At 41.7% G+C, this 22,287-nt stretch overlaps 2 protein-coding genes across 2 annotated transcripts; one reads left to right on the plus strand and one right to left on the minus strand.

Annotated features, from left to right (window-relative positions):
- Nucleotides 1-2,446: 2,446 nt before the first annotated feature.
- Nucleotides 2,447-6,162, plus strand: LOC123771735 (tubulin alpha-3 chain). The gene is made up of 3 exons (XM_045764456.2): nt 2,447-2,586; nt 4,523-4,745; nt 4,888-6,162. The coding sequence occupies exons 1-3, from the start codon at nt 2,584-2,586 to the stop codon at nt 6,012-6,014; spliced, it is 1,353 nt and encodes a 450-aa protein (XP_045620412.1). The 5' UTR covers nt 2,447-2,583; the 3' UTR covers nt 6,015-6,162.
- An 11,465-nt stretch (nt 6,163-17,627) lies between these two features.
- On the minus strand, nt 17,628-22,287 carry ND-SGDH (NADH dehydrogenase (ubiquinone) SGDH subunit). Its single transcript, XM_045764457.1, has 4 exons — nt 22,131-22,287; nt 20,435-20,649; nt 18,828-18,934; nt 17,628-18,056 (listed from the first exon to the last, which is right to left on the minus strand). The coding sequence occupies exons 1-4, from the start codon at nt 22,207-22,209 to the stop codon at nt 17,918-17,920; spliced, it is 540 nt and encodes a 179-aa protein (XP_045620413.1). The 5' UTR covers nt 22,210-22,287; the 3' UTR covers nt 17,628-17,917.

Genomic DNA, 22,287 nt, shown 5'->3' on the forward strand with positions numbered 1-22,287 from the left:
ACTAATTGAGATCAAACGCATAAATTGATTTGAAAAAAAGGAGACCAAAAGAAAAAGAGAATAATAATAATTACATGATGGATATACGATATACGATGGATATACTAAGATATAAACTTAGATTGACGTCATAGTTCTAAGAATACGCAACTCATATCGAGAACTCAGAAGTATGTAAAAAGTCTAAAGTATATTTTTGCTGTTTGATCAGTATGTTATTGTGGTTGTCAATGGTTGATAAGATTTTAACCCCATTACCAAACCAGTCAAAAAAATGATAATACAGTTCCCATATGCTCTAGCTAGTTGAACAGAGGTGACCAGCTCCCCTGATGCTTTCTAGACCGGTTAGGATAGAGAAGCAAAACACGATTTCCTAGGGTTATAGTTCAAAGTCTGATTTTGTGTTGATTGCAAGTATTGCAAGCGCCACCATACGATTCTGTGTAGGTAGAATATGAGCTAGGGTGAGGTCATGGGTGTAGATAGCTAGGGTGAATGGGGGGGGTTGGTGGGGAGGGGAGGGGAGGGGGGGGGGGAGAGAGAGAAGCCAGTCTGACGAGAGAGCAGGTACAGAGGGTGGAGTGGCCAGCTGCGGGCGGTCCGCCCACACGCCCCACCACGCCCACGTGTGCACAAGAGTGGTTAGGGTAAGAGAGAGAGAGAGAGAGAGAGAGAGAGAGAGAGAGAGAGAGAGAGAGAGAGAGAGAGAGAGAGAGAGAGAGAGAGAGAGAGAGAGAGAGAGAGAGAGAGACAAACAGACAGACAGACAGACAGACAGACAGAGCTACGAAGTCATCTGTAAGAAACGTGAACGGAGAGAGAAGAAGAAGAACAAAGAGGGATTTAGAGAAAGATTTGAATAAAGAAGAAGTAGGAAAGAAGAACAAGATAACAAAAATAACACACACGAGTATATATGACCAAGTTCTCAAAGTATTCTTATAACCATAGAAAGATGTACAGACCAACACTTAACACATGTGACTGTAAACCCCAGTAACACATGTGACTCGAACCCCTGTAACACACATATGACTCGAACCCCAGTAACACACATGTGACTCGAACACCAGTAACACATATGACTCGAACCCCTGTAACACACATATGACTCGAACCCCAGTAACACATGTGACTCGAACCCTAGTAACACATGTGACTCGAACCCTAGTAACACATGTGACTCGAACCCCTGTAACACACATGTGACTCGAACATATGTGACTCGAACCCTAGTAACACATGTGACTCGAACCCCAGTAACACACATGTGACTCGAACCCCAGTAACACACATGTGACTCGAACCCCAGTAACACACATGTAATTCGAATCCCAACTAACACACATGTGATTCGAATCCCAACTAACACACACAGGACTTTAACACCTGTAACACACACACATGTGACTCGACCCCCCCCCCCTTCCCCTTTAACACCCATATTCCAGGTAGTAATTTAAATAAATGTATCTATGCCCGAGGCTCTTATATGGGTTTTTAATTGAAATATTATTCAAATTATTAAATTATTTTGGTATTAAATTAGGCGAGATTGTGGTAGGGTGTGGGAGGGTGTAGGAGAGTGTGTGGGAGTGTGTGTGGGAGAGTGTGTGTGGGAGAGAAGTGTGTGGGAGTGTGTGTGTGTGTGTGGGATATGAATGTTTGGGAGATAAAGGAGTGTGTGAGAAGAGTGAATGAGATAAGAGTGTGTGTGTGAGAGAGGAGTGAGTGTGTGAGAAAAGAGTGGGTGTGTGTGCGTGGAGTGAGTGCGTAAGTGTGAGAGTGAGGTGTAAGAGGAGCGTGAAGATAGATATTTTGCTCTTTAAACCCTGCTCAGTAACTCACAAGGACTTACGTTGTTACCTCCTTGTAAGGGAGGAGACGGTGAGGTGCAACTGAGAGGGGGGGAGGGGAGGGAGAGAGAGAGAGAGAGTAAAATATTACAGGTGAAGAGAGTGGGAGGGAGAGAGAGAGAGAGAGAGAGAGAGAGACAGTAAAATATTACAGGTGAAGAGAGTGGAAGGGAGAGAGAGAGAGAGACAGAGAGAGAGAGAGAGAGAGAGACAGAGAGACAGAGAGAGTAAAATATTACAGGTGAAGAAAGTGGGAGAGAGGAGAGAGAGAGAGAGAGCAGGTCCACTACACCATGAATCACCCACACCGACCATGCCCATATGAGGACACTAGCTCTCACAACAGCGTGTCCTCCAACTAAACTCTCACCTATTTACCCCATTCTAACCCAATTTCATCCACTCTAGCCTCGATAACCGGGCCATTTAACGTCTCATCTTGAGTCTAAGACAACCACAGAACTCCTCCAAGCCCGCGGGGGCTGACAAGGAGACATAGAACACACAGACCAACACAAACATTCACTCCCGTATCGCCCACGATGAAGTCGCTGGCGTGTCAGCCAATCACAGGGCACCGAGTGCCCACACGGGAGTGACGTCACGGGAGGTATATATGCAGGGTTCACTAAGTTATCCTCAGTACTTTGCTGCGCTAACTCCACACCGTTAGACGCGGTCGGTCATCCCCCCTTGCTCTTCCCATCAAACAACTTAAGTCACAATGGTAAGTACAGTGTTAAGTCTTCTCAGTCCGATTTTTTTTCTTACTAGGGTTCAGTTACGAGTGATATATTGAACAAAATTCGCGTACGTGTGTGAGGAACTACACTATGGCGGTGTTATATATAAAAAAAATTATTAATTTTAGTTATATTTATAATTTTAATATTTATGTAATTTTCGATTGTTAATGGCATAAAACTTTATTAAATTGCATTCTTAAAATATCAACATATTTATGTCAGTAGAAAAGTCATTACAAATATTGTTGTCTGTGTTGATTTTTTATGTTAGTTAATATAAAGCCAAGTATTGTACGTAATTTAAACACGATATGATTATCAGTACTCTTTGTCCATCAGTACTCTTTGTCCATCAGTACTCTTTGTCCATCAGTACTCTTTGTCCATCAGTACTCTTTGTCCATCAGTACTCTTTGTTCATCAGTACTCTTCTTTATGAAATAGACAAGTTCCAGATGAAGCATATTTGCTATGATAAATTCAACTATTATTGTATTTTATATTCATTTAAGTTACAAATACGAAGGCATTTCACTATTGAGGTACACACACCAGGCAATATACAAAGGAAACTGGTGCCTATATGTTAGGTCAGCCAAATAGGGCAACAGGTTAGCTGCAGGTGAAAGTGTATAAGGTCACCACCTTCACCTGTTCCTCTTCACAATTCATCACACGGGCTACACTGATGCTATTATGAAGTGTGAGTTTTAAGACGGTGAAGAGTGTGTTGGGTGAGTTAGTATTGAAAGAGGAGGAGGAGGAGGGGGGGGGGGGGGGGGAGAAGATGCCATAAGGGGTGTCACTGTAGGCAGTGGGTGACCCAGATGTGCTTGATACGCATCATCCCCCCCCCCTCCCTCCCATCACCCACCCATGCCTCCCTCCGTTCACCGCCCCCATCCATCCCTTTCCCCTCTCCCCCATCCCCCCACATCCTTCCATCCCACGCTATCCTCCCACAACCTACCTCTCTGACCCTCCATTCTACCTCCCTTTCCACCTCCCCCCCACCACAGCTTTCCTCCCTTCCCCTACATCCTACCTCCCTTCCCCCCCACATCCTCCCTCTCTTCCCCCTCCCTCCACCAAGCCACTGATGACGCTTGTTAATATGAAGGTCAACGACACACCACCCAGTTTATCTGCTGATTAATCCTTAGTTTCTGTCTCCACCACTAGCCCCACCACCACCACCACTAGTCCCACCACCACCACTATCTCCACCACCACCACTATCTCCACCACCACCACTAACCCTACTCTTACCTTCACTACCCATCCCCACCACTGCCCAACACCACCAATGCTACTAAACACCACTACTGTTCATTACACCCACCTGTCATCACACTTGCCCTCCATCACCATTACCTGTCTCCATCATAACCAATCAACGTTTCCTGTCATCACTACTGTTACCCTTACACTGTAATCATCACTTCCACCACGATTAATACAACCATGACAAGTATCATTATCACATCAATTTCTCCCATATCACCATAAACTACTGTCATTGTTAATGTCAACCATTCCTCCCTCAACTCCCCCTCTTCCATCAATCCCCCCCTCCCTCAACCTCCCTCCCTGAACCCACCACCAGCATAACCCATTTCCCCACTTTGTTTACTTTTCCTGTAACTCACGTCATTATGTACACCTCCCTCTCCTGGTACCCCCCCCCCCCTAGGTGGCCTTGTGTGTTTCATCCATCACATAGAAAACGGTGACGAGAGCGAGTGTGTGTACAAAATCCTATTGCTGCTGTTTTGTAATATAAAATAACTATTTATAGCATGGTTAGCATGCTTGCAAGATCATATAGTTTATTTTGCGTTAGTTTTTTTATAAATACGTCATGTTTATGTTTATGTAAGGCACAAAATATGACCGTGAGTGTATTTTGTTTTCCAGCGTGAGTGCATCTCCATCCATGTGGGCCAGGCTGGTGTCCAGATGGGCAATGCGTGCTGGGAGCTTTACTGTCTCGAGCACGGTATTGCCCCTGATGGCTCTATGCCCTCAGACAAGGCCCTTGGCAACGCCGACGACTCCTTCAACACCTTCTTCTGCGAGACCGGCGCAGGCAAACACGTCCCCAGGGCCGTCTTCGTCGATCTGGAACCCTCCGTAGTCGGTGAGTCTCGAACTATATACGTATGGTATAAAGATTTTGCTATTAGTGTAATAAATGCCTGTTCTCATGAACTAAATATGGAACAAGGCACAATGTGTCTATTCACTGAAGGAAATTAATCCACAATTGTTTTCTCCTTCAGATGAGGTCCGTACCGGCACATACCGCCAACTGTTCCATCCAGAGCAACTCATCAGCGGCAAAGAAGACGCCGCCAACAACTACGCCAGAGGACACTACACTATCGGAAAGGAAATCGTCGACCTGGTGCTGGACCGCGTCAGGAAGCTGGCTGACAGCTGCACTGGTCTTCAGGGATTCCTGGTCTTCCACTCCTTCGGCGGCGGCACCGGTTCCGGCTTCACTTCTCTGCTCATGGAAAGACTCTCCGTCGACTACGGCAAGAAGAGCAAGCTGGAGTTCGCCATCTACCCCGCCCCTCAAGTCGCTACCGCCGTTGTCGAGCCATACAACTCCATCCTCACCACCCACACCACTCTCGAGCACTCCGACTGCGCCTTCATGGTCGACAACGAAGCCATCTACGATATCTGCCGCAGAAACCTAGACATCGAACGACCTTCCTACGCTAACCTGAATCGTCTAATTGGCCAGATTGTCTCCTCCATTACCGCGTCCCTCAGGTTCGACGGTGCCCTCAACGTTGACCTCACAGAATTCCAGACCAACTTGGTGCCCTACCCCAGGATCCACTTCCCTCTTGTCACCTACGCTCCTGTCATCTCTGCCGAGAAAGCCTATCATGAACAAATCACCGTCGGAGAAATCACCAACGCCTGCTTCGAACCCGCCAACCAGATGGTGAAATGTGACCCACGTCACGGAAAGTACATGGCTTGCTGTCTACTGTATCGTGGCGACGTGGTTCCCAAGGACGTGAACGCCGCCATTGCTTCCATCAAGACGAAGCGATCCATCCAGTTCGTGGACTGGTGTCCCACAGGTTTCAAGGTGGGCATCAACTACCAGCCGCCCACCGTCGTGCCCAACGGTGACCTTGCTAAGGTGTCGCGAGCCGTCTGCATGCTGTCCAACACGACGGCCATCGCAGAGGCCTGGGCTCGTCTTGACCACAAGTTCGACTTGATGTACGCCAAGCGCGCCTTCGTGCACTGGTATGTTGGCGAGGGCATGGAGGAGGGCGAGTTTTCTGAGGCCCGCGAGGACCTGGCAGCCCTCGAGAAGGACTACGAAGAGGTCGGCCTTGACACCGTGGCCGACGAGGAAGAGCAGGGCGAAGACTACTAGATACACCAACAAGATGGCTGATCTTAAAACTCGCCAGCGGACGAAACACCTCCGCTAAGTCATTGGTTCAAGCTTTACCATATCATTAGGCCTTTTTAAAAATCTCATTTGGAATCACACAAGAATTAAATTATTTTTGGTACTAAAATTTGTCTTATTCACTCCATAGATTTAACAATGATTTCTCCCTTCAGCCTCTCCAATCATTAATACAGCAATAATAGTTCTTTTGCTAATTCCATGGGAAACAACCAGTAACGATGAGCAGCAACTCAAACAATACTGTAATATACGTAAAGTAAATTATAAATTTCACCAAGATATTCTACAAGTAGTAAGAAAATAATTATAGTATAGGTAAATGCTAATAGCGAGCCGTAATCAAACTGAGCTTTATTACAAGAAACCTCGATAATCTATATAAAAGTATCACAGTTTATCCCTTAAATATGGTGGTTTTCTTTTAAAGCCTTGAGTTTATTGAAAACCTGATGAAACTACGATGGTTATGGCAGTCTAAAATAAACTTTATATTAATAAAGTTTCTTTAATTATACTAAGACATTTATATACATGATTTTTAAAACATAATGTCCCGTTTTCTGTTAATGGGTCCTCTGGTACGTTAGGATAAAGCACTTTAGTACGACAGTTTTTTGACGTTGTGAACTGTCAGGAGAACAGGCTGCACTGCCACTGAGGAACTCATTCCAACTACCCATAGAGCTTCTACAAAAACACCTCAAAAACATCTATAAAATGGTCTGTAATATGCAGAAACGTCAATTTGTTAAAATTTGGAAGCAATTCAAAAGGCTAGGAGACCACAACTGGCCAAATCGTATAGATACAAAGGTGTTATGAGATCACTATAAAATACAATATAGTTCTCAGCATGACAGAAGAGATGACCATTTGCGCCAATGGCGGGAGTGTACTGAAGTCAATTCAATTTCTTTCTTTATTATGCACCCCATACCCATCCCGTGGGCGGTGGTGTAAAGGATTACAGAGGCACATAATCGGCTCAGGAACTGAACCATCTAGTTCGTTTAGCTAAGCAAATAACAGACTTCAGCTCTCTCCTCACTGCGGCAAAATAATAGAAAAAAGAAGTTTGATGAAGATATTTCTTAACGAAATATGGATACACATTATGAAGAAATGTGGCTGTGGATAAAAAAAACTAAGAATATAGAAGTATAATAAGTTATACTTCTTTATACATAAAGAAGTAACTTTATACATAAAGTATATATGACTGAAAACTCACACCCCAGAAGTGACTCGAACCCATACTCCCAGGAGCAACGCAACTGGTAACTAAAGGGCGCCTTAATCCGCTTGACCATCACGGCCGGACAAAAGGAAGTGGTAGCCGAAGCTATTTGAACCACTTCCCCGCCGGCAACTCGGATGGTAATCTTGGGCATAGCATTTCACCAAATCACCTCATTCTTTGGGGTACACGTGAGGAACACGTGTTCCCCATGGGTTCTCCCCTAGGTGTCCTGTTTGCAAACTTCTACATGGGTACCATCGAGCAAAAAGTCTTAGTCGACATGAACTTGAAACCGGCCATATACTGCAGGTATGTTGACGACATTTTTACACAGGTACCTGATGTCAGACATCTGCAGGAGCTGAAGGAGGCATTTGAGCAGAGTTCCGTGCTGCGTTTCACTTACGAGATGGAAAAGGATGGGAAGCTGCCCTTTCTAGATGTAACAGTCATGGAAAAGGGCGGAGGTTTCCACACTGCAGTCTACACTAAGGAAACGAACATAGGAATGTGCCTAAATGCCAACAGCGACTGCCCAGACAGGTACAAGAGGAGTGTTGTTAACGCATATGTCGACCGTGCTCTCAGCCACAGCTCAGAATGGAAGCAAGTCGACGAAGAACTCTGTAGGGTAAGGCAGGTCCTAGTCAATAACGGCTTCTCCAATGGTTTCGTCAAAGACATCATAAGAAGGAAAGTGAAAAGCCATGCAACCTCTGAAGAGACAACCAACACAACACCTATACCCCCTATTAGACTATTTTACAGGAACTTCTTTTCCACAGCTCATAAAACGGAGGAAAGGGTCCTGAAAGATATTGTTAATAGAAACGTTATCCCTACAGACAAAAATCAGAGGATACAACTGACGATTTACTATAAAACCAGAAAAACGGCCAGCCTACTCATGAGAAACCCTCCAGACACAAAACAGAACGCTTTAAAAGAGACTAACGTCGTCTATGCCTTCAAATGCCCTCTTGGGGACTGTAAGCTCCAAAAAAACAGTATATAGGCAAGACAACAACATCTCTTTCTAGGCGTTTAACGATGCATAAGCAACAGGGCTCCATTAAGGAACATATAATCTCTTCCCACAACCAAACCATCGCCAGAGAAATCCTAGTAAACAACACAGAAATCATCGATAGATACAGCGATAGCAGGCGGCTTGACGTTTGCGAGGCACTACACATCAAGAAGTCAACACCAGCAATCAACAGCCAATTATTGCACAACTATATTCTACCCACCTCACGACTCCGTTCCAATATAGAAGCATCAAGAAATATGGACCAATAGGCTTTCTACAAACACTTCTATTCAATATCCATTGTTTCGTGTTCTGTCTTGTGTTGATGAAATTAATACCCTATTAATACCACCGCTTGTTCTGTCTTGTGTTGATGAAATTAATACCACCTCTTGTTCTGTCTTGTGTTAATGCCACCTCACCCCTTCCACCTCACTCAAATGTAGATATAAAATCGGAGATGCGTAAGTTCTATTCAGTTGTGTATTTGTGAACTAAAGTCTTTGAAAATGTAATAAGTTTTACGAAACGCGCTCGTGTCGCGTCAGACTTGAAATAAAAATGAATTTTGGAGAATTGATTTTTGATTTACCTCCAACAGTGAAAAGAAATGTACGAAAGATTGAGAAAATTCGTGTTAGAATTATTAATCTTACTTTTTCAGTCATATTTAATAATATATATATATATATATATATATATATATATATATATATATATATTATATATATATATATATATATATATATATATATTTCTCGTGTGTTTCCTGGATATTTGATCCCTTTTCTTCTGTAGAAGTGCTGTAGTTCAGTAACTGCTTCCCCCCATGGCTTCTATGCTGCTGAAACCATCGGACCAGGACGTGCCACCTCACGCTCCTAGCAGTTCCAACATGGTACGGCCCGCGGATCTACTCTCTATCCCCCAGCACCTCCTCCTCTTGAAACACATGAATACCGACGTCAAGGAGCTTCTTGCGACCTCCTGTCACGTTCCAGCTCTCTCAATCTTCCTCTAGAAGTTGTCCAGAGCTCCTCCACGCTGCCTCTCGAGTACTGCTTGAACCTCACCTATGTGGGACCGACGTGCGACGCGACCTGTCACGTCCTTCCCTAGGCGTATAGTGACAGAGCCGGTGACGGTCCCGTCAAGCAGCTCTGGAGCTGACGTCACACTACGTGACGCCATGGGCGCTCTCTGATTGGTCAAACTGGACACACCACCGCATCCGACCAGTCAGATTTCCCAAAACCAGGAGACACCACGTCACCGCTTCTGGAGTATTTGGCGGGAAATGCTGTCTCCTGCCTGAGTCAAGCCGCCATATTTGCTGCAGTGCTCATTCTCACCTCCCCCAAAGGATTTACATCTTAAATAATTCAAATCTTTGGCATCTTGCATTCCTCTAAACGTTATTAAATAAAACTAGGTGCTTTCTTGACTCTTAATTCTGGTCGGGTGAAGAGCGTATTTAGGCGTTCCACGTAACATGCTCCACTCGCCTGGCCAGTCTTAAGTCAATTAAGAAAGCTGCGACCTATAAATATACAGACATAAAAGACCGAAGGAGCTGTGTGTGTTGCTGTTACAGACCTGCCATGGTTGTGGTTCCCCTCAACCTCTGTTGCATCTGTAGATGATGTTGACGCCTTGATGAACGCCGAGTCGTCAAGTTATAACACAAAATTAAACTGTGGTGATCGAAAGTCATTAAATGTTGCTGGTGTGCAGTCTGGCGGCCGTCCTCCAACCAAGTCCATTCCATCCAGTGGTCAACCCCAAAGACGCATTCATAAATTTTAACATTCGGTTCACTTAAAACAGAACATTTCTCAAATATAGATTCATATTATTATATATTAGCATATTGTGCATATTTAGGCACTGGTTAGGTTAGGTGTTTAGGTTCTGTTGGCGATTATTTGTATTTGTAGTACGTGGGTGAAGCATTTACAGCGTTGTGGTTCGAACAAAATTCGTCAGTTGTTCCGGATATGTTCGAACGTCAGCAGTTGTGAGTCGTGTGTAAACCGCTTTTCATTCATAAACAGGGGGTTTGGCGGGTGCATGGAATCACTTTTGGATCTTTGTTTGGAGGACGGGCTGCATTTACAGCATTGTGGTTCGAACAAAAGTTATCAGTAAAGCACTTGTTCCGGAAGTGTTCGAACAGTCATTAGTTGTGAGTTGTGTGTAAATCTGTTTTCTTTCATAAACAGGATATTATTTTTGCAATGTTAAATGGGATTCTTGTACTGTGATTTGTGTATTTGTACTCACTGAATTTGTGAGTTCCTTGACGGACTTGAAGAAGAGGGGGGGGCAGAAATAGCCTAAGCTACTCTATCTCTTTGAGATGTATTTTTTCTTGTCTCAATAAACATACTTGAACTTGAACTTGAGAAGTCAACACCCATATCAGAAGATATTTAGAAAAATTGTGTAACTCCCTTGCCATAAAACTCTATTACAAAATCCACTATGAGCTCTTTTTAATGGCAAAATTTAGCCATTTTGTGTAACAACTGTTATAATCTCATACATTTAATAATCATAGTAATCGAAATATTCATATTTTATATATACAAGAGATGAAACAGTAAGCCATAAGCTAGATCTGTGTGTCGCTCCTGAGAACGTCGATAAGGAGACGAACATTTAGCAAATACCTTCCTGTGATTGGCTGTTGCTGGGAATGCCAACACTCTTTCTATAAATTATATGCAAACTAAGAAATAAGTCTTTTTGCACAACAATCTCTTTATTTCAAACACAACCTCTTCGTTATGTACAAGACAGAAATTTCCATCTAACTGAATAATTTAGTTCAATAAGAGAACGGAGCATTGTATCATCGATATTATTTGCGTGAGGCAACCCCCACTGATGACGTCACAAGTCAGGTAGCCAGCCCATGTTTCTGTAACACCCGTTACATCCTGGAGTATTTAATTATCACTTTATTAATGCTTATAAATACTTAACCCTTCACTTTTTAGGTCGATTAAAGTTGAAACAGAATATCATAAGCAGGGATGGTGTGCTGAATAAAGATGATTTATTAAGTGGATGGAGCCTTTAGCTGATCCCTTCCTGTGATTGGCTGTGTGAATGTCAACAAAGAATATCTACCAATGATATGGCATTTATTATGCACTCCATACCATATCTCTGCCCGAAACGCTTTGCGTAATAGTGGCTTTAGGCATTGTATGTACTAGCTCTATCTATAAAGCCAACAAACTTTGTAAAATCTCTTTATGTATGTACCTTTACCTAAATAAATATTCTAATTCTAATTCTTAATTTGGGGGCGGAGCTTGGAACCTCCTACCCGAGCACAACAACCCGCCTTATGGGTTGCTGTTTGGCTATTTATAGTGCGTTGGAAAAAAAGAGATGGCGCTAGTTGTATTTTGTAGGGTGATTTGTTATAAGTGTAATTTGATGTCAACAGATGGCGTAAGCTGTATCTTATGGCCACTGTTGACCAGCCAGTTGATAGTGTTCTCTTCTGCCGACAGATGGCATCAGCTGTATCATTATTACTTCCGAATTCCCTTTAAACACTGATCTACAAATCCCTTGGCTTATGATAAGGTTTTATACCATTTATGATAAGTATTAGATAACTGGAGTTCCGCAATTACTTTTATTTATCAACTGTTCAGGATATCATCATATAACGTCTGGTTAGGACGTACTGCTCTCGATTTATTTATTTATTTATTTATTTATTTATATACAAGAAGGTACATTGAGATTGTGAGGATACATAGCATAGTAATTACAAAGGTTACAAACTGGTGAAGATTAAGCCACCCAAGAGGTGGCACGGGCATGAATAGCCCGTAAATACTGCTCTCGTAATATTATTGAGGGGGGGGGGGGAGGACCATCAAGTGAAAGCGCCAAGCCATTACGACTATATAGCACTGGGAAGGGATCAGGATATGGCACACCATCTGGTCACCATTTGGTCCGGGAGACATCTCCCGTCACGCTGGGTGCAGTCGCGCCTCCACAGATCTCCAGTATCATCTATTGATACTGGTGATGGCTCAAAAGGGCCACCACTTACGAGCTAATCATGCCCGTGCCACCGTTTGGGTGGCTTCATCTTCATCTTAACACATTCACAAGGGAGACATCTCCCGTCACGCAGGGTGCATTCGCACCTCCACAGATCTCCAGTATCAACTCTTGATACTGGTAATGGCTCAAAAGGGCCACCACTTACGGGCTATTCATGCCCGTGCCACCTTTTGGGTGGCTTAATCTTTATCAATCAATCAATCAGGATATGGCACCATTTGATCACCACTTGGTCCGGGAGACATCTCCCGTCACGCAGGGTGCAGTTGCGCCTCCACAGATCTCCAGTATCATCTTTTGATACTGGTAATGGCTCGAAAGGGCCACCACTTACGGGCTATTCATGCCCGTGCCACCTCTTGGGTGGCTTAATCTTCATCAATCATCAATCATCATCAGGATATGGATAGTGACCGGACCGCGGTTGTGAGCGGTCGCAGTGTTGGCTCTCTTGGCGTCCGCTGCTTGGTGGGAGGTGGAGTATTGCTCCACAATCTTCGTTTTTGCACGTTGCTGCTAGAGCTGGATATTGTGAATTTGTTCTCGATTGTTGACAGTGCCTTTGAGTGTCGAGGAAATGGCTGAGGCGGTATCCCTAAGTGATAGTGAGGGCAGACAAGATAATAACAGGCCGTTTGAAGTAGTAATGAGCTGAAATAAACGGCGAAATATTCACAAACAGTGAGAGTGAAGATGAAATAACAGAGACCAAAAAATGAAACGCTACTCAGCAGGACGCAAGAGAAGCAATTTAAAAGAAGGAAGAGGCTGTTGTTCCCTACAACATGCCAACTGAACTTCCACCAAAAGCTGGAGTGGACGGTACGTCTGGCTAAGGAGTGTTTGGAATATGAACCACTCTTCAAGGAGGGTCTTCGCCGGCCCTACATAACAGTTGGGACAGAAAAGGCCGTGGAACCCCTCACGACGGTTGGTTTTCAGAACATTGTGATGGTTACTCCGGAAGAAGGTATGGTGCACACAAAGATCATAGTTTTTAAGTATCCAACTTATTTGGATCCTGATTGTCTTCTTCTCAACAATGATAGTGTTGTATGGGTAAAGAGGAACAGTGTTCGTGGTGACAAACAAAGCCAGGTTGTTGCCTTGGTAAAGGGTCAGGCGCCGGAAAGAATTTTTGTGTAAAACTAGGCTACAGGTAAAGTTGCAAAATACATTGAGGAGACCATATTATGCAAAAAGTGTTCACGTTGGGGACATATGGCATGGAAATGCCAGTTTGACCCCTGGTGTCGGTATTGTGGTAAGAAACACGACTCGCGAGAGTGTAGAGTCAAGATCGTAACAAGTGAAAAAATCGTCCGAGTTTGTTGCAACTGTCGAGGCAGCCACAATGATGGTTCTTATGTATGTCCCATGAAGCCTCATCTGAGAGAGACTAGGACGGGTCCTACAAGCAGGATAGATGTATCCTCGAAGGAAGGAAAGATTGTGCAAGAGGAAATCTGGCAAGACGTAAATAAAATAAGGGGTAAAAAGCATAATTTTGTTGCACATCCTGACCCGCAAGGAATTGCAAATGGTCTCGTAAATAAATGGGCGGAAGCTGCCAAATTTAGTTCATTACCCGCTGTAACGAGAGAGTCATTAGATTCTTGGAAAGATCTAATTAAGGATTTTATACTTACAGCAGGTAACAGTGGTGATGTCACTTGCACAGGTATTACCAGAGAAGAACTAATAACGGCGATTAAAGTTGGGAAATCTACCGCCCCTGGGGAGGATGGAGTAACTTATGAAATACTTAATGAACTTGCCATTATGACGAAAAGCCCACTTTTAGACCTCTTTAATATTAGTTATAAAGAGGTCAGTATTCCCAGTAAATGGAAAAAAGCTATGATCATCCCTATCCCTAAAGCCAATGGAGAGTACAGACCTGTGTCTTTAACCTCGTGTTTTTGTAAAATGATGGAGAGGCTCATTTTAAATAGACTTTTATATATAATAGGTGATCAGCTGTCTAGTAATTTGTTTGGGTTCCTCAAAGGAAAAAGTACCTCTGATTATATTATTAAATGTCTAGCTGTGTGGTATCAAGGTTGTATGTCAGGTGTGAGGTCTTTTGAACTCGGCACACCGCAGGGAGGAGTGTTGAGTCCCACCCTGTTTAATGTACTAATGAGTAAGATAGCATCTGAGAGATACTCAAATGGAGTAACTCCGATCATATATGCCGATGATATTTTGTTTCAGGGCAAGGATATATCAAAGGTTCAAACAGTGTTGGACAATTTCGGAAACCTGTGTCACCATATGGGGCTGGTGGTTAATGAAAACAAAACTAAGTTTGAATGTAGAAGTCGGAGGCCCATTATATTGAAAATAAACGGTAAAAATATAGAGTTAATATATATAAATATTTAGGCATATATGTTGGATATACCCATGAGAGTTTGGAAGCTGAGATGAACAGACTGTTGGGTCAATGTCGGAAGAGATTACAACCTCTGAAGGCCTTGGCATGCTGTGGAAAGGGAGTGGGAGTCCATGTGCTACGAATGATATACTTGAGTACTGTAAGATCTCTTACTGATTATGCTGCACCTGTCTTGTTTTCTTGTTTTGGGTAAAGGTAGGATGGGCAAGTTGGAGAAGGTACAAAATGAAGCCATGAGAATTATCTTAGGATGCCCAAGAAATGCTGTGATTGAGATAATGAGGATGGAGTTGAATCTGCAGAGTATTGGGGATAGAATTGTAGAGATAAATGTAGCCTCTGCCATTAGATTAATGAGAGGTGGGAGAGCTAATGAATTAATCCTCTCGGTTCAAAAGGTGGGAAGTAGTGAACAGTGTATGATGAAGAAGAGAGTATGTATGAATAACTTATGTACTAATGTTATAAAGTATGATGTTATTACAGAGTGTATTGTTGTGCCCAAGAGAAAATTCACACCACCATGGGAGGATTATAATGTAGATGTAGTAATTACTCCCTTGCAAAAGAAAAAAGTATGTATGAAATAGGAGAGCTGAGGGCAACATATGATTGTATAATTAGAAAACTGCCTACAGAAAACACTCTACATGTATATTGTGATGGGTCAGTAGCTAGGGAAGGGAAGGCAGGATGTGGAGTCTTGATCAGGGAGTACACTGACATCGGCACTGTAGATACTGTTATTGGACGCCGCTTAACTGACAATGTCTCTTCAACGCAGGCTGAACTCCAAGGTGTATTAGCAGGATTACAGGAAGTAGTCAAATGTGGTAAAAATGCTTGCTTCTTTATTGACAGCAGAGGAGCGTTAGAGTCTTTAAATAGCAGACGCCCAGTATATCAGAATATTGTGATAGAGTGTAGAGAGAATGTTAAGAAATTAGAAAAAACTTGGTATAAAGATTCATATGGATCTCTTCACATGTGAGAATACTGTTGAATGAGGTAGTTGATGACATAGCGAAGAGAGCCACTGAAAAAACTCTTGTTGATGTTGTATGTCAATTAACCTTGAAACAAATAAAAACAAGAATCAAGATGATCCAAGAGGGTGAAGAAATGATAAAGAGAATGGCAATGGTGGACAGTAGTAACACACTTAAGAATTATTCAATAATAAATACAAATTCGTCCTTCACTTATGGTAGAGGAAAGTCTACTTGGAAGGATTCAATTTACATGAGATTAAGATTAGGGTACAAATATATCTGGCAATACGGTGTTGATGTCAGTGAAAAAGATAAGGAGTGTAAATTATATAGTATGCCGCACGCCCACACCTTAGAACATTATGCATTAGTGTCAACTTATTGAAAACTATAGAAATAAGGAAATAAATAGTGTACCACATCAAATTGTTTGGATGTGTGATAATGGTATGATAGACAGTATACTTAGGAGCTACAAGAATTTTGCCCCAAGAGTGTAACAATTATATGCTGTACTTACTATATGAACCTGCAATGTTAAATGGGATTCTTGTATTGTAATTTGTCTATTTGTACTCACTGCATTTGTGCGCCCCTTGAGGGACTTGAAGTAGAGGGGGGGTAGAAATAGCCTAAGCTACTCTATCCCTTTGAGATGTATTTATTGCTTATCTCAATAAACATACTTGAACTTGAACTTGATCAGGAATGAATATGCAGTCTTACAAACCTTCTTTCAGACTTTGGGGAAAGGTGTATTAACACTGATAAAGACAAGATGCCAATTTTTCGGTTTAACAAAACAAATGACCCTGTTTTTTCTTACAACAATTCCACTGTTGGATTCCACCGACTGCTGGTGTCTGGATTTCCAGGCCGGGGCCTTGCAGTAAACAGTGCAGCCATAGTCTGAATTCCACCAAGATCATAAACCATATTACAGGTTGTTCCTCCAGTACCTTTACCCCCTATATAATCATATCCTATTAATTTCTTTCAGGGAAGAATGAGGTGTTCTTTCACATTAAAAGTGTGCACAGTTTTGCGCCTTTCATAAATCCACTCAGCTGTGATGTGATGTATGAATCATCGCACCTGGTGCCAGATCTTTGTGTAGCAAATGATGTCCACACAATCAGTAATAATTGTCAAAAATATAAATACATACAGTAATTAGTTTATGATTTGATTTAAAAGTTTTATTTGGCCCATTTAATATAATTTCATAAAATTCACACACAAATCCATACTTAAATAGCATTACTGAACACTAACGACGATCAGTAGGGAATTTCTGTACACACAATATGCAAATATACTGTATAGTCATCTCAGCATTGAAAACAAACATCCACTCACTAAAATAGTTACTGTCAAATGCATCATTCTTCTCTCCAATATCTACTGAATGTAATACTGAATATCCTCATATATAAAATTCATCACACAAGACAAAACAAGGTACTCTTCACACGTGTATTGGTATATCATTAAATTACAGTACCCATATGAATATCACCAGTGGCCCAACTAGCAGAAAAGAAGGAACTTTCATCGTCCTCGCTGCACCTATTACCGGCACAAACAGCATGTATCAGATGGCAATCATATTTGAATAAGAGTTTGACAAATCAATTAAAAATTGACCTTCTCCACTCGTATGCAGTTTCTAAACATTCAGCTTGTTTTACCTAACTTTGGATTCTCTTAAGTTTTTCTTGTTAAAGAATTCACCAATTTTTCAAGTCTACAATGATTCAAGCAACACTGAAAATAAATAAAAGAATGTATAATAAAACACTGCATATCATAATGTAAAGAAATATTTTATTTACAATTTACAGAATACATGATGACTTATGATGGTCTTGTTAATTACATCCACTTAAATGCAAATATAATTAATATCCATCCCAAGTTATCAATCAGCAATCATAATGCTCATACGCACTAGATTATTAAATTATTGTTAACCAGCAATCCACTTTAAAAGATCTAACTCAATCAAGATCCACTATACATCAAAACCAAATTTATATCCTACAGAATTTGAGTAGAGGCCAAGTAGAAAAAAGGAAGAACAAAATAATAAGAGGCTTATTGACCTCTAATGTGTTCCAGTTTTTCATACTCATCTCGGACCATACGGTGGTATCTTGTAAGGATTGGCCTGTAGTACATTGCCTTTGAATCTCCACGCTCTGACATTAAATCACGAACCTTCTTCTCGGTCAACCTTTAGGTGAATAACGATAAATTAATCATTTTAATATTCCATTATCTCTTCATATTGCCTTCCTAAAATAATTTATCTTGGATTTTATCAAGATTTATGAACAGCATATTACATTCAATATACTGATGCTATATGTAATTTTGCACATCTGGTAGCATGTGCAAAATGAGATGGGAAGAGGAGGGAAAAGGGGCGTGAATAGGAAGGGAGGGAGGGAGAAGAGAAAATCAAATACGTCAAACTTTACTACACGTTTTTATCTTGTTATATCTTAATACTGTAAATTCAAGGAAAGCTGCATTTTACCTAATGTTCTACAACCCTTTAGTATTTTTTTAATAAGGCCAATAACACACACACACCTCTCACTACCAAGTGGTTACACAATGGTACAGACGATCACCACCTTTCGCCTACGCTTCTAAGGATAAATACACAAGCCAATTGCATAAATCAGCTACAAAAAATCCTTTGCCAATCAGTCAATTGTTTAATTATTTTCCCTAAGTCATAAAACTGTTTATCATCTAGCTGAGTGAGAAGGGTGACCCAACAGAAGTATATGGTTGAAGACACATACCAATTTCTTGGTAGAAGATAGTGGAATAATATATGATGGATTGAGGGAATATAGATTGAAAATAGAAACAGGTTTGTGTCATGATTAGAGCCACTTGGTGTCACTCTTGCTGTAGAAACCCCCTGATGGGGAGCTCCCAGAAGAAAGCAAGGTATCTGGGCTAACTTGTTATTAAAATAAAGAGTACTTACCTTATCTGTTTCTTCTCATTTTCATCATACATGAAGTGAAGGTACTTTTCATAGTCCTGCTGATGGCTTGTGCACATATACCTAGACAAGAATCTTGAGATTGGATGCTGCAAAAACAATACTCAAGTCAGTTTTAATTAACTTTTATATACAGTATATACAAAATTAAATAAAAGCCATGCCAATCTACAGCTCACATTTTCTGGAATTATTCTATTCTAATCTATTTAATTATGGCTTTTAATGTAGTTGCTGAACTGACACAGACATCGGGAATTTTAAAGTCACTACACTTAAGATTAGATACTCTTATAAAGTGACTTGCTCATTGCTCTAAACATCTCAAGTCATGTTATACATCCCCACTTATGCTCTACATCTATACCAATGCCATATTTCCTCAACCAACCCTCGGCACCTTTTCTAATCCTCCACATTACTACAATGTCCTACATTCCAAAATCATTCTCAGCTTTATAAACACTTAAAAATATCAGTACTAAATTTTGTATAATTAATCTCTAGTAATAATGAACAGTTAAGGGCTAAAGGCAAATTAAGGTTATATCACATTCAAGTTTATTTTAATATTTCCTAGTCGAAGCATATTTACAGTGTAGAAAACGGCTGTTCAACACCTTCATACCTATCAGTAAAATGATAGTTCAGGCAAGTTTTGCACTTGTTTACCTAAAGTCAGTTTTGAACGTTCTACTCTCCAAGCCCCGCCAAGGGCCAGACTTGTCTGGTGGCAATTTGATTGGTAAAGTTCTCCCTTTCAATACTCAAGTAGTAACAAATTTCAAAACACTGTACAGTACAGTATAACAGAAAGTAAGTTACACTAATGTGTCTGAAAACAAATAACTCAACCCACATATGAAATTAAATGAAAGATGAAGTTTCAGTCTGTCCTGGATTCACGTCATTTGATAAGGAGAGGTCCAGGATGAATCAAAATGTCGTCACTTTCACTTTACACCTGTGGGTTGGACTCATTTTACAGTATAGCGAAATCAATGCTTCTCATTGAACAGCTTCTTTATTCACTCCTGTTCTTTCACCAAAGGCTTTATCACACCAACTATTCTCACATTCCCTTTTCTTGTTTGCACCTTATAATTTCCATTAACCAATCTTACAATCAATTAAATGACTTCCAGTTCACTCTAATCCAAATTAATGTTACATAAAAACTTACTAAACAGAAAATGTTAATTGGATTTTATTTGCAACTATTGTTCATAATTTTAGTTAATTTGTCAGTTTATCTCTACCCTGTTTTCCAATTTGATGGTGTGAAGGAAAAAAATCTGCCCATTCACCATATCCTACACACCTTTATATGCAGTATTCTAGAGAACCAAGCAATAGTGAATATATCTGAAAAAAATTCAGCCTTTTACCCATTCTACTTTTATTCAGTCAAGCAATAAAAATAACTTCAAAACTTGCACAGTACTCTATAATTATTTAAATTGGTAATGAGCATACAATACGTAGTTAAATGATAATAAGAGCAGGCTATAATTAAATTATAATTAATCTACATGAACACAAATGCTTTAAACATAATATAGCAGAAAAAATGCATCTTCATTAATTACCGAGTAATACTCCCAATATTTTGGAGTATAGCCTTCTGGGATCGGAGCCAGCTCAGCAGGACCAATGAACACATTTACGAGAAACACCAATGTTCCAAGAGGAATGACGCCGAGCATGGTGTAGAAGTGGAGCATGTCCTTGTACTTGTGCCACTGCCAGCGAGATGGAGTGATGACCATTTTCCTGGGGCCATGCCCCCCCATCTCGCGCCGAACTGTTGATGGAAATGTATTAATACTCGAAAATAATTATGTGCATCAAATGTGTTCACCAGAAGAGCAATTATTTTCCCATTTCCATTAAAACATTTTAACTGACCTAATTTATAAAGTTAAAACTTTGAAGAAGTAAAAATAGGGATCTCTTGTGAAAATATTTTAAAATCTCTTGTGCCCTTAAAAAAAAAATTGCATGCCACATTCCGTAACCTAAATATAACCCATTTTATCTCCATATTGTACAATGACGTAATGGCTTTTAAATAACATTTATTTCTGCTGCCAAATCCTTTACAAATGACAATACAAATTTTGCATACATTTTGCACAAAGATCTATAAATCCATAAATTCTAAAGACTAGATTGTATAATTGTATTTCTCAACTACAATATACAATAAGCTTCACACTTTTAAAGTACAGTACATCATGGAATCAGCACCTCACGAAGCACTAAAGCAAATACTGTACTAGCATTTACAGATGTTGCAACTAGATTAGTACCATCCCAGAATTAAGCAGACTTAGCTAAGAGGTCAGGCTAGGGGAATTTTGACCTCTTAACTTTAGGAGAGATGATACGATCACCACAAACAAGATTCAGAGTGGAAAAAGATGTGGACAAGGTCACCCTAATTAAATTGAAAGGGGGGGGGGGGAAATGGATACGAATCAAGTTGTAGAAATATCAGGAAATTCTCGTACCCTATTTAGGAAATCGATAGGAGGACTGCACTGAAAGAGGAAGTTGCCGAAGATAGTTTCTTACACCAAATTCAAAGAGATAACTGTTAGAACCCAATTATTAAGAGATGATCTTGACAATCCCAAAACTGTAAATGCCAAAACTTGGCCAGCGTTTAAAGAACAGCTGGAAAATATCATGGCAAATGGGTGGAGGGGGGTCCTTTGACAAGCCACCGGCTTCCTGTCCCCGAGGCCACTAGTGTTAGTGGCTCTCAGGTAAAGTCGGATGTAAATAATGCACACCACTGAAAAGCAAGCAGACAGGGCATAAAGGGTTAGATCTCACTCCACTAGCCAGAAATGTACAAGCACAGGAAGACTGTTCCCAATTGTAAGGGAATATGTATACGGTCACCAATCCAGTTACTAGCACCCACCCCGAGAGAGCCGCCCCCGGACACCCACCCCGAGAGAGCCGCCCCCGGACACCCACCCCGAGAGAGCCGCCCCCGGACACCCACCCCGAGAGAGCCGCCCCCGGACACCCACCCCGAGAGAGCCGCCCCCGGACACCCACCCCGAGAGAGCCGCCCTCGGACACCCACCCCGAGAGAGCCGCCCTCGGACACCCACCCCGAGAGAGCCGCCCCCGGACACCCACCCCAAGAGAGCCGCCCCCGGACACCCACCCCAAGAGAGCCGCCCTCGGACACCCACGACAAGAGAGCCGCCCTCGGACACCCACCCCAAGAGAGCCGCCCTCAAGCACCAGTACTGCTCAAACACTCACTAATAGCCAAGCATTGTGCCGGGGTGCAGGCACTCCTGAAGGGGAGGGAGCCCGCACGGAGGCAGCTGACGACCGACATGTTGCCTCTGGCCAGCTGAGCTGCCTGAGCATCGCCTTCCGCACTCCGCACCTCCTCACAAACCTCTATTGGGATTTT

This window comes from Procambarus clarkii, chromosome 75 (assembly GCF_040958095.1).
Source record: "Procambarus clarkii isolate CNS0578487 chromosome 75, FALCON_Pclarkii_2.0, whole genome shotgun sequence".
Classification (NCBI taxonomy): domain Eukaryota; kingdom Metazoa; phylum Arthropoda; class Malacostraca; order Decapoda; family Cambaridae; genus Procambarus; species Procambarus clarkii.